General features: G+C 54.3%; 3 protein-coding genes across 3 annotated transcripts; 2 read left to right on the top strand and 1 right to left on the bottom strand.

Annotated features, from left to right (window-relative positions):
* Positions 1-679: 679 nt before the first annotated feature.
* HER10_EVM0013032 (ubiquitination network signaling protein) lies at positions 680-4,672 on the top strand. The gene has a single exon (XM_035482404.1). The coding sequence runs from the start codon at positions 1,356-1,358 to the stop codon at positions 4,320-4,322; it is 2,967 nt and encodes a 988-aa protein (XP_035339066.1). The 5' UTR covers positions 680-1,355; the 3' UTR covers positions 4,323-4,672.
* A 2,229-nt stretch (positions 4,673-6,901) lies between these two features.
* HER10_EVM0002121 (vegetative cell wall protein gp1) lies at positions 6,902-10,043 on the top strand. Its single transcript, XM_035471847.1, has 2 exons — positions 6,902-8,791; positions 8,865-10,043. The coding sequence occupies exons 1-2, from the start codon at positions 7,908-7,910 to the stop codon at positions 9,967-9,969; spliced, it is 1,989 nt and encodes a 662-aa protein (XP_035338054.1). The 5' UTR covers positions 6,902-7,907; the 3' UTR covers positions 9,970-10,043.
* Positions 10,044-10,913: 870 nt separating this feature from the next.
* Positions 10,914-13,040, bottom strand: HER10_EVM0006450 (uncharacterized protein; the record flags this gene model as incomplete). Its single annotated transcript, XM_035476033.1, has 1 exon — positions 10,914-13,040. The coding sequence occupies one exon, from the start codon at positions 13,038-13,040 to the stop codon at positions 10,914-10,916; it is 2,127 nt and encodes a 708-aa protein (XP_035338448.1).
* Positions 13,041-14,402: the final 1,362 nt, after the last annotated feature.

The raw sequence follows: 14,402 nt of genomic DNA, 5'->3' as shown, positions 1-14,402 counted from the left end.
GCCCAAGTGCCTCCCCACACCTCATCAGACCGGGAGGAACAGCGAGAAAAGTGAAAGGAACATGAAAAAAAATACCCAGTGAAAAATGTATGTAAAGCAGTCCTCGGATACGTATCGACAAGGAGATACGTACCCATCCACCCACCCAAGGCGAAACAGTGCGACTGGATCCCTTCCCGCACCATCCGTCATCCCTGCTCTCGTGCTGTTCCCGCGCAGTCTTTTTTAAAATAAACTCGAAGCGAGGCGCTCTGCCCCTAACACCTCTGCTCGATGTCCCGGGACTGGCTGCTGCAGTCTGCAGAGGGGAAGGGGAGTTCTCAAAACCTAGGAATAAAAACAAAAGGAACCAACACACCACAAATTCCTCTTCACGGACAACGAATTGTATGTGTTGCTACTGTTTGTATAGGCATACTACCTTACTCCGGAATACAGTCACCTTACAAATACGGAGTACGCGGAGACGAATGGGAGGAAAGAGAGAGGGCTTTCTTCCACTGACTTTGAATTCTTTGACGCCTCAGTTCATCCCCATTTCTCGGCTCTTACCCGAACTCGTGCCGCCCTTGCCAACTCAGGTCAGGCCAGGTCCTTCTTTGTCTGTCTGTTCACCCCCCGGTACCTTACCTAAGTGGCCAAGGTACCAAAGTATCTTGTGGGCTTACCCAAGGCTACGAATAAACTTGGAAGGTACCCGAGCACCACAGCGCCTTCCGCACTATTTTGCGGCTTTGCCTGGTTTTTTTCCTCTTACCAAGTGGCCCCCTGTTTCCTTCCATTGGTACCTTTCCTTCCCTACGTGCCTACCTACACAGTACATACAGTACCTCCCTAAGGTACTTTGCATCGCTGCTCTTTCAACCCACCTACCGAACCTTTCCCGACGCGAGTAATCTGGGCAACACTTTACTTTACCACCACCACACAAACCTCCCCCCCCCGTTCCAAGGTTCGGAAAAAACAACAACTCAACCATCATTATCACCGTCCCGCCTCTCTGGAACCTCAACCACCCACCTACCCACCCTCCTTCGGTTCCCCTCCTCTTCCGACCTGCTGCCGTGAGCCACGACGCATGAGGCCCCGCGGTATTCCTCCGAATATCTACGTCCTTGCGCTCTCCTTTGCGTCGAGTGCATAGTCGCCTTTCTCTCTGTCTCTCTCTCTCTCTCCGTCATCTTCGACCTCGCCCACGCCACATTCGTCCCGATCGCTCTCGAGAACGGGATCTCGCTCACTCGCCTCTTTCCCTCCTCCAGCATCCAGACCAGTTCAAGTCGTGCTGCTGGCGCCCCCCGACCTGCCTCTGAAAGGGCTCCCGGGTCGGCGGACAGCAGATATCCTCCCAGCGCATGCCTCGTGCTTCCAGCTCTGCGAAGCGACAGCAAGGCGCCGCCAACCAACGCGATACCAGGCACGAAAATGGTCTTGTAGGCCCCGCCAAGCGAGTTGCCAACAAGAAGAGCCAGTCGAACCTCGACGCTTCAGCTAGGACGTCGTCTGACCAGAATGCTGCTGCCCCGGCTCTCCCCTCGCCTTTGCCCAACGGCACTTCCAACGGACACCTCAAGACCCCGAACCTCGCTGCGCCCGCTTCCGACCACAACGGCAACACCATGGCCCCTGAACACCGGAATGGCCATGCCGCTACCAGGCGGCCCTCGTTAGGCGGTTGCTCCGAGACTTCCTCGTCCGACTCGCTCTCCTCTGCCATGGGCAATGGTGCTGCTGACGCGAGCCACCGCCAGATTGATGTCAACGCCACCAAGAACGCCGACGTCCATCGCGACCCCGGTGGCCCCATCGAGTTCGCCGCTACCGTTCTGAGGGCTCTGCCTCTCTACGACACCCTTGCCATCCTCATCCTGCTCATGCAGGTCCCTCCCGTCGCCCTCTCCGGTATCTACATGGTCTTCACCTTCCTCACTTTTGTGCCCCCTGTTACCACGAGCTCTGGAATGAACATCAATCTCGCCGAGATCTTTGATTACAACTCCACCATGCCCTCCCTCGTTACGGTGCTCTGCATGGATGTCTTCATACTGCTCGTGTGGCTCTTTCTGTGGCCGCCCATGCAGCTCGCCATCCTCGACTTTGCCAAGCCCGTCATCGCCGCCACTTTGGGTGGTGGATCCAACACGAGGGAGGGAGCGTCAAGGAGCGTCACTACCTGCTTCTTCCTGGTCATAGGCTCGCATCTTCTACGCGGTTCAAGATTCCACTGGACTCGGGCAACAAAGTTCCTCCCGGCCAATTGGCGGTTCTCTCCCGACTCTGACGATCCGTTAGAAACATTCACTCGCGGTTTCGATAAGAGAGGACCGCACGGGTGGATCAAGAGCGTGCTTGCCATACATATTTTAACGCAGGGCATAGTGAGGTACATAAGAGAGTGGTATTTGAGAAGAGAAAAGGGAAGCCCGTCGGCACACAGCATAACGGACCCGGAGGCCGGTAAGTCGTACTCGAATGAGACGACCACCGACACAGGGTTTGCTACGCCAGACAGCGACACGACTTTCCAACAAAATGCGACGGTATCATCTACGAAAAAGAAGAGAAAACAAAGCACACAGGTGCGTCTTCAGCAGCCGCTGTGGGCGGCCCTAGCGAGTACCAAAATTGTCATGGTTAAGGAGTACGAATTATCGCACGCTACCTCCGAGTCCGCCGGTTCCAACGCTACCGACATTCACAACTTGGGGAATGCCCCCTTTGACAGTCAGGCCGAACAGATTTGGATATCGTATATTGGGCACGATGAGGTTTGCTTTAACACCAGCTACTTTCCCGACAGCCTGAGCGCTGCTCCGAATGGGCACGTTTCGCGGCCGGCAGGAGTCGACACTTCAAAACCTTTCTACGTCCGAGTAAACAACGCCTTCTGGCAGCCGACACGTATATTCCGCATCCAGGACGACGACCAAGACGAGCAATCCAGCCAACACCGGTGGTGTGGTGACATTTACGGACTGCGGCCGCTGTCCAAGTACGTCTGCGAGTTTGTCGATACACGCACGAATCGAGTTGTCTTTTCCACCAGCATCCGAACCTCTTTTGCGCCCAACAAGGACCAAGAGGGCTCCGTCAACCCGCCCGTCAGCACGCCACAGTCTCTTCGCCCCGACTCGCCCGCGACGACGCTGAAGAGCACAATCAACGCGAATAACGAGCGGCTGGCGGAAGAGAAGTCTAGGCTGAAGACGCTGCGCAAGGAGTGGAAGAACAAGATTGCCGCGCTACGGAAAGAGAACGAGAGACTCGACAATGTGATTCAGACCGCCGGTGGCAACGACGACAAGCACAGGCAGAAGATTATCCAGCAAGAGACCAACAAAGCCCAATCCGAAAAGGAGATTGCCCAGCTCGAAGCAGAGCTCAAGGAGTTTGAGAAAGCACCTGAGGGATTCTACGAGCGCAAGAAACAGACGGAAAAGGAGTGGGCTGCCGAAAAGGCCATCTTCGATACCGCCTCCAAAGAATACAAAGACTACAAGGCCGCCATCGCCAAGGCTGTGAAGGCCAAGGAGGACGAGCAGGCTGCCGCGCAGACCAAGAGGAACAAGATTGCAGCACGCATCGCCAAGGTGGACACCGAGCTGGGCAGAATCACGGATGCCAACAACCGCGGGCTGGACGAGGCCGAACGTAGGCGCCAGGCCCGGATCGCCTGGCAGGCGGAGACATCAACGATTGAGAATAACTTCCGGGGCAGCATTGCGGATATCAAGGCGGCCAACGCGAACAAGCAGGAGCAAGTAAACGCTTTGCTACAGCAGCTCCAGGCATATCATGAGCACATGAACTACGCCACGACTGCCGCGATGCCCTACGATCTCCCTGAACGTCATTCCGCCCAGTCTCAGACCACGTCATCCGCCTACAATCCCGCCGCGCCGGCCTGGACACCGCCGTCCGCCGCCGCATCGCAGTATGTGATGCCCGCCGGGCCTATGTGGCCCACGTCCACCATGACCGCGTCCGGCTCTGTGTTGCCGCTGCCAGCGTCCTCTATGCAGCCTGTGTGGGGTTATCCGCCTACGCACCAGAGCACTGTCTCTCTCAAGGCCAGGGGCCGCTCCTCCTCGATGCTTAGCGATGTGTCTGGGTTCACGCAGTCTAGCAACGGCGACGACGAGTTCTTGTCGCTCCACAACACGCCTGCGCAGCAGCCCATGGCCCAGCGCACGCCCGTCACGTTTGCTTTTACGCGACGTCAACGGAGCGACGGCGCTGGGTCAGGCTCTGGCGGCAGCAGCGTTCATAGTGGAAGCGCTAGCGGCAGCGGAAGCATGCGGGATCCTCAAAGTCCGGTCTGATGTGTATGTTTTCATCGGGAATTGTGTCTTGTTTTTTGGTGGTCAACTTTCGAAGGGTCTCTCGAGTCGAGACAAGTTGCTTGCTGGGCTGTCTAGTCAACCACTTGTTGGTGGACCTTGTCCTCATGCCATCAATCTTCCCTCCTCTGAGTTGGAGGGCTGTATTTATGTCGAGGTTTAGTCTGTGGATAGGTGGACTACATGTCCGTAGCGATTTCGTCTAGCGAAATGAAGACAAAAAAAAAGTTGTGCCTTTGTTTAGATTATCTGTCTTTTGACGTGGTCCTTGTGATGTCTATGTTGAGGATGATATGACTACCTGATTTTATGATAAGATGCCTATGAGAGTGAGTACCTTACCTTGCCTGCCTTGCGCTATCCGTAGTCGACGATAAGATATGATAACTACATGTATTGGGAAAAACAAGGTTTACGGGTTGCTGCAGGCACGTCGGGTCGCCGCGTGCCCAGAAACTATGGCCGGGAAGGGCGTCGGCGGCGCGGCGCCGGTGCCGGTGTGGGTGCTGGGATACTTGGGGTTTTCTGGATTGCTCGTCTGCCCGCGCCGTTCGTCCCAATCTCTTGGCTTTGGGGGTTATCGATTCCCTGCCCCCCCTCTCGGCAGTTGTTAAGCACTTGAGGTAGGGTTTTTGGCCTGACCCTTTGGTGTAGGGTAAAGAGATGGCCATGGGCTAGAGATGGTGGGTTTTACGAATTTGCATGCTCGTTTTGTGATCTCACCAGTGTTTGATAGTAGTTCGTGTGTAAGATGGGTACTTATCTAACATGCTCGATTAATGCATCATGGGAGCGTTGCTAGTGGCTCGATAAGTTGACATGGTCATTTGCTCTCACATAGGCCAGATGCTTATTAGAAGAACGCATGCATTCTGGAGATGCATCTTTGCGGTGTAGTATGTAAGTTGCTTTACGAGTTCCTAATTATGAACACTCTCAGGTGCCCGACAAAACAGTTCCCCGCTGAGCACATCCGGTCGGCTATTTTACTTCTATCCGTACTGCGAACACTGATCAAGCGATATTTTGAAACATACACTATCTGAGGTTTATTGTTCACATAGGCAGGATGACTAGTCGGGGGGCGTGATGGTCGTGATAGTCAGGTAAGTATGAACAGACCGCTCATCTAGATGAACTGTCGACCCCGTCTACCGCCCAGGCTATCGCCGTTAATTGCGCCGTTCACAGCGGTTTAATCATCGCGCATAATGGGAGAGAAAGTAGTTACATTGGGCTCACCGTCATTCAGCATTCCAAGTCTGAGTCACGGCAAATATCCATGGCTTCAATTCCCTTTACCCCTGTTATCACATGCTCTGCAGGCTTTTCCGGACATTCATCTCGCGATCCACGATGGACGAGAAAAAACATCCCATGTGCGCCTTTGGTGGTACTCTGCGAACCCGTACGACCAACGGAAACAGAGAATGCATACAAGGGTGTTTGTGAGCAATGAGGGGTTGAGAGGCGGTAGCGTCGTTTCTGGGCGGCTACGCGCATGTACGCAGTTGAAAAAAAAATAAATAAAAGATGAAAAATACCTCGGAACTGATTTGCGACTTGTCGAGTATTGGTCGGTTATGGACCTGTCTGTAAAGCTGGGTGGTTGGGAGTGAACTCTAGATAACAATCCATGTATCTATCCGTATGTGCCAGTCATGAATGCAGGCTCTCGCTCAGTGGCTCTGTATGCTCTTTTTTCCCTTTCGACGTATGAGATGCTTCAGCATGATTGTTCAAAACGCCAGAGGCTCATGATTTGTCCAGTGTTGCATGTGCATCTCCAATACCACCGCTCCCTACAGAGACATCCGAGAGGGCTGTGTTTGAAATGCATAGGGGAGCTTTGGCCGTCTCCCAATCAAGGTGTAACGGGCGGGTTCCACAAGCGTGTAATCGCAGAGGAGGCGCCTGTAATCGGCTATGCGAGGACGGAGTCAGGGCTGTTAGTCTACTCGCCATAGTGCCCATAGTTCCATAATGTAGTATTGGACCCTGGGCTGGGCTCGAACTTGCATCGCACCCATTGGAGATAGGGTGGGAGGGCATGGAGGGGTTGCTGCGCTTGGTGTGCAGGTCCCCTGGTATGGGAGAGCGCGGACTGGTTGGGCGGTGACGAATCAGGTTGGATAGACGGGGGTCCAACTCAAGTCTACTCAAGCTATCCAAGGGAGGGAGACGCCGTTTGGGACAGTTTGGGAGGGGGATATGGGTAGTGCCCGTGTTGATGATGGTGGTTCACAGTTTAGTCTGTATTCTTTGGGTGTGGTTTGTATGGTTTGGGTACTTGGAGTAGATGATGATCAGAGACGATAGAATGGTTAAGGGTGCTATTTAGAGCCCCCCTCTTCGACATGGGATTCTCGGACCTGGCGCGATCTAGGGGCGGGAAAGGTGAGCGGTGGTCGGTAAAGAGGGTGAAGAGGAGGCCCCTAAGAGGAGACACATGACTTTTTTTAACGATGTGATTTGCTCAACTGGCGCCCATTGATGGTGTGGCACATGAATAGAAGAATCGGAGGATATCCGCGTTTCTCTCTTACACTTGGTCTTCCATTTCTTTGCATTCATCTGTGCTTGTCGTGTGCGGCTGACGATTCTTCGTCCGGAGTTTGCTATATACTCCAGGACGATTTATGACATCTTCTTTCAGCTGCGTATTCTCGTGAGGGGATATCCCTTCCACCTCTCATCCCGTTTCTGCCGGCCACCCTCCCCGCGGCCGTCTAAGCCACCGTCTCGGCCGCGGCCAGATCGCCACCGAAATCGCACCGACGGATTGCATTCCAGTGCCCGCCCCCGAACAGAGCGATAGCTACACGCAGTCGCAAACGCCGGGACAATTGGTGTCACTCTGCTTTACCAAAGGGCAGGCGCAGGCGTTTCTGATTCAGTAGCGACCACAGGAAGACTGGACATAATCGCGTCACGCTTTCTCGCCCGTTCGTCTAGGTACCCAGGTTGAAAGACAAGGTTTCTCACTTTGTCCGCAACTTACCGGCTCTGGGAGACGGGATTCAGCTGCGCAAGGTCACTCGTCTCCGACTTTGACTTGTGATTATCCCCATTTGCTCAAACACACCGAGGCAAAGCGAACATCGAAAAGGCGGAGAAGGGAAAAAGCAGGATCCCGCTCGACACCGAACGACTGGGTACACAGGATAACCGGGACGCCTTACTTCTTGTTCCCGTGTTCCCCGCCTGTCATACACGAACCTGTTCTGCCGCCAGACCGCTTCATTGTTTTCTTGGCGACGAGGTTCCTCGTGCCTGGGACAACTCAATCTTATTAAGCCAGCCAAGAGATACAGAAGAGCAGTTCCCTTGCTATTTCCTAGTTCCTACCAATCCACTCTTGTGCAGAGCGCTAGACTTGGCTCCCGAACTGTTCGAAGATTGGCTGCCGGTAGAAAGTTTAACAACGCCTACGCCAAAGATCGCGAATCTGGGCAGACGGGCAAGACCCCATTCGCGAATTCCAGTCCAACAGCACCCAAAAGGCAGAACAACATCAGAAGAGGAAATCAGAGACTATTTGGAAGTGTCTTGAATGCTTCTTTCACAATGGGCTGGTTCGACCGCAAAAAGGCCGTCAAGCATGGCCCCGAGCCGGTCAAACCGATGCCAATGAATAACCACCACCAAAACATAAACCCTTCCCAATATCACGCACCACCACATCCACCCACGCAGCAATCTTCACGATATGCTACCTCGACGACCCAGACGCCGCCGTACTGGCAGCCTCAGCCGGGAAGCCAGGGACAGTACCAACATCCCCCGCCTCCATATCGCCATCCACAACCACAGCATCCTCATCAACAGCAGCAGCCTCATCGCCCGCAAGGCTGGTCACAGCAATACCCTCAGCAACAACAACCCATCGTGGTGAACCAGCACTACTACCTCCACCCACCACCATCACACCTCGCTCTCCCCGCGCCGCCAACCGCACCGACGACGTCAACTGCGACCGGACACCCCATCGGCCTGGACAAGTTTACCGGCTCCGTGGTGACCATCGCCAAAGACTTTACGTCCCCCAACTTCCTCGAGGAGCCAAACTTCCACCCGCACGCCACGCAGCTCATCAACTCCACCGCTGCGTGCGTCGACCAGATTGCAGGGTGCTTCAACGATGTTATGACGCTGATTGATCGGGACCGGATGGTGGGTAACGAGAAGGCTTTGTTCACGTACCAGAATGGCGGCGGTGGAAGCGGCGCGGTGCAGCAGTCCACGTCGTCGGGAGATGGGAAGAGGAGCGGTGGAAGCGGGGGAAGAGGCGAGAAGAGCGGGCAGCAGAAGAAGAGTAAGGAAACTTCTTCGTCCGGGTCAAAGGGCCAATCTGCGGCTGTGGCGACGTGTGTGGTGTCGGGGGGTTACTTTGCCAAAGTCGAGTTATACGCCAACTCAAAGCTGCCAATGAACCTCCCGCCCCTGAGACTGTGAGTGACCCTCAATACAGGAAACCTCATCATTCAAGATCTTTGGGAAGGAGACAGACTGACACACCCGCAGCTACATGCCAACCTGGCCCCTCCTCTGCATGGCCGCCCAATACGCAGAACGCGTCTACGACCACCCCAAAGGCGCCGAGCGCGACGCCCACGTCTCGGCAGACTGGAAAACCGGCACGAAAGCAATGGTCATCAAGTCCGTCCCCATGGACCACATGAACACCATCGTCTTCGCCATCCGCGGCTCCGCCACCTTCATGGACTGGGCCGTCAACCTCAACACCGCACCGGCGTCCCCCGACGGCTTCCTCGACGACGCGGGGAACTCGTGCCACGCCGGCTTTTTGGCGGTCGCGCGCAAGATGGTGAAGCCCGTCGCGGCGCGGCTGCGGCAGTTACTCGAGGAGGACCCGGGGCGGGCGGCGTATAGTCTGCTGATCACGGGGCATTCTGCGGGCGGGGCGGTGGCGAGCTTGTTGTATGCGCATATGCTGTCTACGTCGCCCAGGGCCGGGAGCGAGCTGAACGCGTTGACGGGGTGCTTTAAGAGGGTGCATTGCGTCACGTTTGGGACGCCGCCTGTGAGTTTGTTGCCGTTGAAGAGGCCGGAGAGGGCGGAGCTGAGGAAGAGTCTGTTCTTGACGTTTGTGAATGAGGGGGATCCGATTCCGAGGGCGGATAAGGCGTATGTGAAGAGTTTGTTGGAGTTGTACGCCAGCCCGGCGCCGTCGGTGACGAATTTTTCTGGGGGCTGTGAGTCTGGGGGGGAGAAGAAGGGGAGATTGGCTGCCAAGGCGAGCAAGATGTCGCTGAGGAATAAGGAGAGTAAGATGTCGCTGGTTCCGCATGCGGCTGGTAGGGAGTCGGAGAGGGATCGGGAGAGGAGGAGGAGGGAGGGGAGCGGCAAGCCGGTGTGGCATCTCCCGCCTGGGACGCTGAGCTCACCGGGGAGGATCATTGTGTTGCGGGGCGGAGACCCGAAGGCGAGGCCGAGGGACCGCAAGACGGTGGCGGAGAGGCTTGATGAGGGCGTCGTCGCGCAGACTGTGTCTGACGAGGAGCTGAGGGGTGTGATTTGGGGGGATCCGGTCTGCCATGTCATGAAGTTGTATTCCGGGCGGATTGAGACGTTGGCTGTTGGAGCTGTTACCGGGAGGCAGAAGTAGATGAGAGGGCTGGTACCAGTGAGATATGGGCGAGGGGGTAGATCGACGGGTTTGATGAGGCGTTTGGGTTTGGTGATACCATTGCTTAGTTATAGTTTGGATACCTTTAATGAGATATGAGATATGAATACATTTCACTACGACAATGATGCCTTGATTGTAAGAGTTGGGTTGAAAGCTCATCGTGGCGGTGCTATGAGACCTCTCATTAAAGATGATGTTAAACTCTTTGTATGAAATGACTTTTCTGAACAGTGACCGGCGGCGAGCCCAGTATGTCAGATTCGAACCCGAGCACTACTCGCGTCGTGACTACGAGGGTCGCGTAGTGCTTGCTTTTCCATGCCTTGTCTTATGTGACGCCCTTCTCAAGTGATCTGCGAAAGAGATGTCGAATATACCGAAAGGAAAATTGAGAATCTGAACAGACGAGGCCCAGGAGAGCTCTAAATAAAAGATTTGCTATAAATTGGATGAAATATAAAAATAGCTTGCTACAAATTGGATGATATATAAAAATAGACATCAAAGGCATGTGATACATGAGGACAGATAGGCATGTCTTTGGGTTCGCTAGATGCTCGAGTCTGTTCGCTCAAGAACAGGATATCACTCATCCTTCACGACGATGGGGTTGGTCATGGGAAGCCATTTGTATTAAGGTCAATCGCGGTTGGGAGTGAAGGAAAAATGCTGCCAACCCGCACACGAATGCAACGAAAAATACTAGGCAAATCATGGGAAAGATCTCGTTGTTCACTCAAGTTGAAACGTTCAACCCATTGTGTCAGTTTTCAATGCTGTCCTGTCCACCTCACCATATACCTAAATGGACGGCGAGTACGTGTGAGATCCTCTAAGCCCCAATTCCATCCTCCGAGACCGAGGAAGAAGATTCGTAATTTTATACAATGCTACCGTGAACCTCCCACTGAGGCTCAACCCTAGTATTCATCCTCGTCCCCTTCCTCATCCCCAGATTCGCCCTCATCGGCCAAGTTCATAAACATGCCGTTCTCGTCGTCTTCATCATCCTCATCCTCCTCGTCTTCGAGGTCATCATCTTCGCTGCCGACGATACTGCCCTCGGGTTCGTCCTCTGACTCGGAGGCAATCGGATTCCGTCTACGGTGCGTCATGAGCTTCTGCGCGAGAGACATCTTTTTGGGCTGGGCTTCCTCCTCCTCCTCCTCCTCCTCGGAGCTCTCCTCTCCAGACTCTTCCTCGTCTTCAGACACCGGGTTGTCGCGGCGGTTGCGGGCGAGTTTTTCAGCTAGAGATAAAGGTTTCTTCGCGCCCTCTTCTTCGTCCTCCGAGTTTGATCCTTCCCGTGCCTCCTTGTTGGCAATGTCAGCCCCACCTTCATCGTCGTCTTCGTCGTCTTCGTCCTCGTCGTCTGAGGGAAGGACTCGTGCACGACGACCGGCGGGCTTCGTGGGTTTCTCCACTACTTCCTCTTCATCGTCGTCCTCGTCGTCTGATAGAATAACGCGGCCCCGGCGACTCGTAGGTTGGGAAGGCTGCTCCTCATCCCCTTCATCTTCATCGTCGGAAATAATCACTGGACCACGTCGACTTATGCTGCGGCCTGAGCCCTCTGCTTCAGCTTCCTCCTCCCCTGATTCTTCGTCCTCGTCGGACGATGCGATCTGTCGTCTCCTCCTTCCTCCGCGGGGCTGGTCGTCTTCTCCTGATTCCGACTCGGGGCTTGACCAGTGAGCTGCGGGGTTTCTAGGGCCGTTGCCATCGAAGAGCGTGCTGTCCTCATCTGCAAGAGGAGAGAAGCCACCGTAGTCTGACACACCTCCGCCCCCTTCTTCATCATCGCTTGCTTGTTGCGTGTCGATAACTAAATCGTCCTCATCTTCATCTACGGACTCCTCGTGAATGCTTCCGTCGTCAATTCCCTCGCTTTCGTACTCGTTCTGGTCCGAGGAGTCGTCCGAATCTTGTTCTGAGTCGTCCCCTGACTCGTCTTCCTTGTCGTCTTCCGAACCGTCGGCAGCGGGTTTGTCTCCATCAGCAACCCCGTGCTTCGCCCGAAAAGCGTCGAATCGGTCTGCTGCATCCCAGCCAAAGCACTGCATGGGCCAATAACTGATTTCTTCCAGCCGCTCAGCTTCACCCGATTTTAGGTGAAGAGAGCCTTCCTCAACCATGTCGAACACTTCTGTGAAGAGATCAATCCATACCTCATCCTTGGACAGATTCTTCTTCAATGCGAATTCGCGATTCTGCGGCTGCGTCAGATCTGGCCAGCAGTACACAAAATGAAGATCCTCGCCAATGTCCACATTTCTTCGTAATTGCTGGATCTCGTAATTGTGAATCAGATCCGACGCACACCACCTCAACCTGTGCGGTATGCGCCTGTCGTTATGCCACTGGAAATCAAATAGGTTCTTGAGTTTGGGAAAAGCCAGAAGAAGCCGTAGTTCATTGGCGTCCAGGTTAGATCCATCCATGGCCATGTTAACGATGTTCTCAGAAAAGCCGGGGACCTCGAGGTTGTGGTCCCAAACGCGCTTGATGCCATTGAGATGAACGACGTCTCGTTCTTTGTTAAACCGAACGATGCGCCGGCCCTCCCTAATCGCCAGGGTATCTGGAAATGCCTTGAGTGCAATGTCTCGAGACTCGTGATGAACGCGCAACATGGCATCTACCGCTGCAATCTGGTTCTCCAAGGTCGTGCTTTCCCAAATGGTGTCTTGCCGTGGATTCGGCAGCACCTGGAAGGAAAAGACGCGTGGTGATGGATCGAGATCTGGACAAAAGTACTGCCAAATGCGATGACGAAGCTCGATGGGAAGTCTGCGAAATTCGGGGAAAAACACCCGTGGAGCCTTGCGGCGGTATTCACCAAGGATAGATGCATCTTCTGAGTCCGACTCTGATGAGTCGTCAGAGTCGCTATTCCCCTCTTCTGAAGCTTCGACGTCGAGAAAGCCCTGGCCCGGGGCGTCGCCGGCTTCTGTCCCTGATTCGCTGTCTGAGGACTCCCGGTCGGATGCATCATTTTGCATGAGGCCGACGCCATCAGGGCCCGACTCGTCGGATGAGTCTGGCATGGTGATCGATGGAGATCCTTCGTTGCCGGGCGAGAAAGTTACTGCCTTTGTTGAAAGACAAACGGCTGAGAAAGTGACGGCAGTGATGAAATGAGGGTGAGACGCGACTGCCCAAGTGCAGGGGTCGAAAATTGATGCGCGCTAGGGAGCTATGGCACGTGAATCGGTACGTACCGAAGCTTATTTCTGCCCCACCTCCTTCACCGAGAGCCCCGTCAGGTGAAGGGGATCGGGATGCCTGCCGAGATTGCACACCGAAGGCCTCAATCCCTCACCGAAAGCTACTCCTGGCTCAACTTTCCCCGACAAAATGGTGATTACAACTTTCAGGAGGCACAATTCGACAGATGGACATCCGGCAAGAAGTCTGCGACAACTATACTACTTCTCGATGGGTCGATATCCATCGGCCTCAAATGACCGAGGCCATCGTCTTAATCCCTATCGCCACCCAACGCGCCGATTCCTTTACAAACTCTCGACCTACTTTCCTCCTCTTCACCATCCTCTGGCATCATAGCCTTGACGATGATACTCTCTCAGCTCTAGCGATACCTAGTTGTCCGTCTGCCTTTTCACCTCTCTCCAGTCTGTCTTAATACATACTGACTCGTTCCACTCCATCACATCTCGCTCTGACGCTTCTCCACACCAAATCGGTCCACACTACGACGCGAGCTCCATATTCCCAAAAATCGCGCAGCCCATCAACTCACAGAGACACAACATCTCAACATCCCCGATGGCACAATTGGCTAGCGCGTCAGACTGTTAATCTGGAGGTTGGTGGTTCGAGCCCACCTCGGGGAGATTCAGTGGTTAGATTCCACCGTACGGTTGAAGATTCTCTTTTTTGCACTTTTTGGGGGTTATGGGACTTGATTGACTCCGGGCCTAGCAATTAGAGCCGTTGTGGGACCTATGCGAATATTTTCCATCAGAGATCTGAAAGCTCGACGAGACTATAATCCCAGGAAACATTTGCTTGGATAGTATGACACGGGTTCGGATCTCCCGCCGGTACGTCTATATTGAATGAAGTCTGCTGTCCTCTCGACCGGCAATGGCAGCCGGACCGCTTCTTTATTGCAGCTCGATATGTTGGCATGGCCTATTTATGGCAGGTACAAGATGCTATCTCGTCCGGGACGGAGGTAGACTGGTAGTTTACCGCCAGCATGGGAGCCATTGCCTTCCATGTTGCCCACGCAGTCTGTTCGCACACACTGGCCTGCAAAATCGAGGGAATATCAAGTGTCGCAGTTGCCGAGAGCATTGTTGACGAAATAGGCGCCGTGGTAATACCACGGATTCCCTAGTGTCAATCGCTCTATCGCGAACTTTCGGGCTTTACTCCCTTGT

Source organism: Colletotrichum scovillei (genome assembly GCF_011075155.1).
Source record: "Colletotrichum scovillei strain TJNH1 chromosome Unknown Contig00001, whole genome shotgun sequence".
Taxonomy (NCBI): Eukaryota; Fungi; Ascomycota; class Sordariomycetes; order Glomerellales; family Glomerellaceae; genus Colletotrichum; species Colletotrichum scovillei.
The sequence above is the reverse complement of the archived record's forward strand: the minus strand, read 5'-3'. Positions and strand labels throughout refer to the sequence as shown.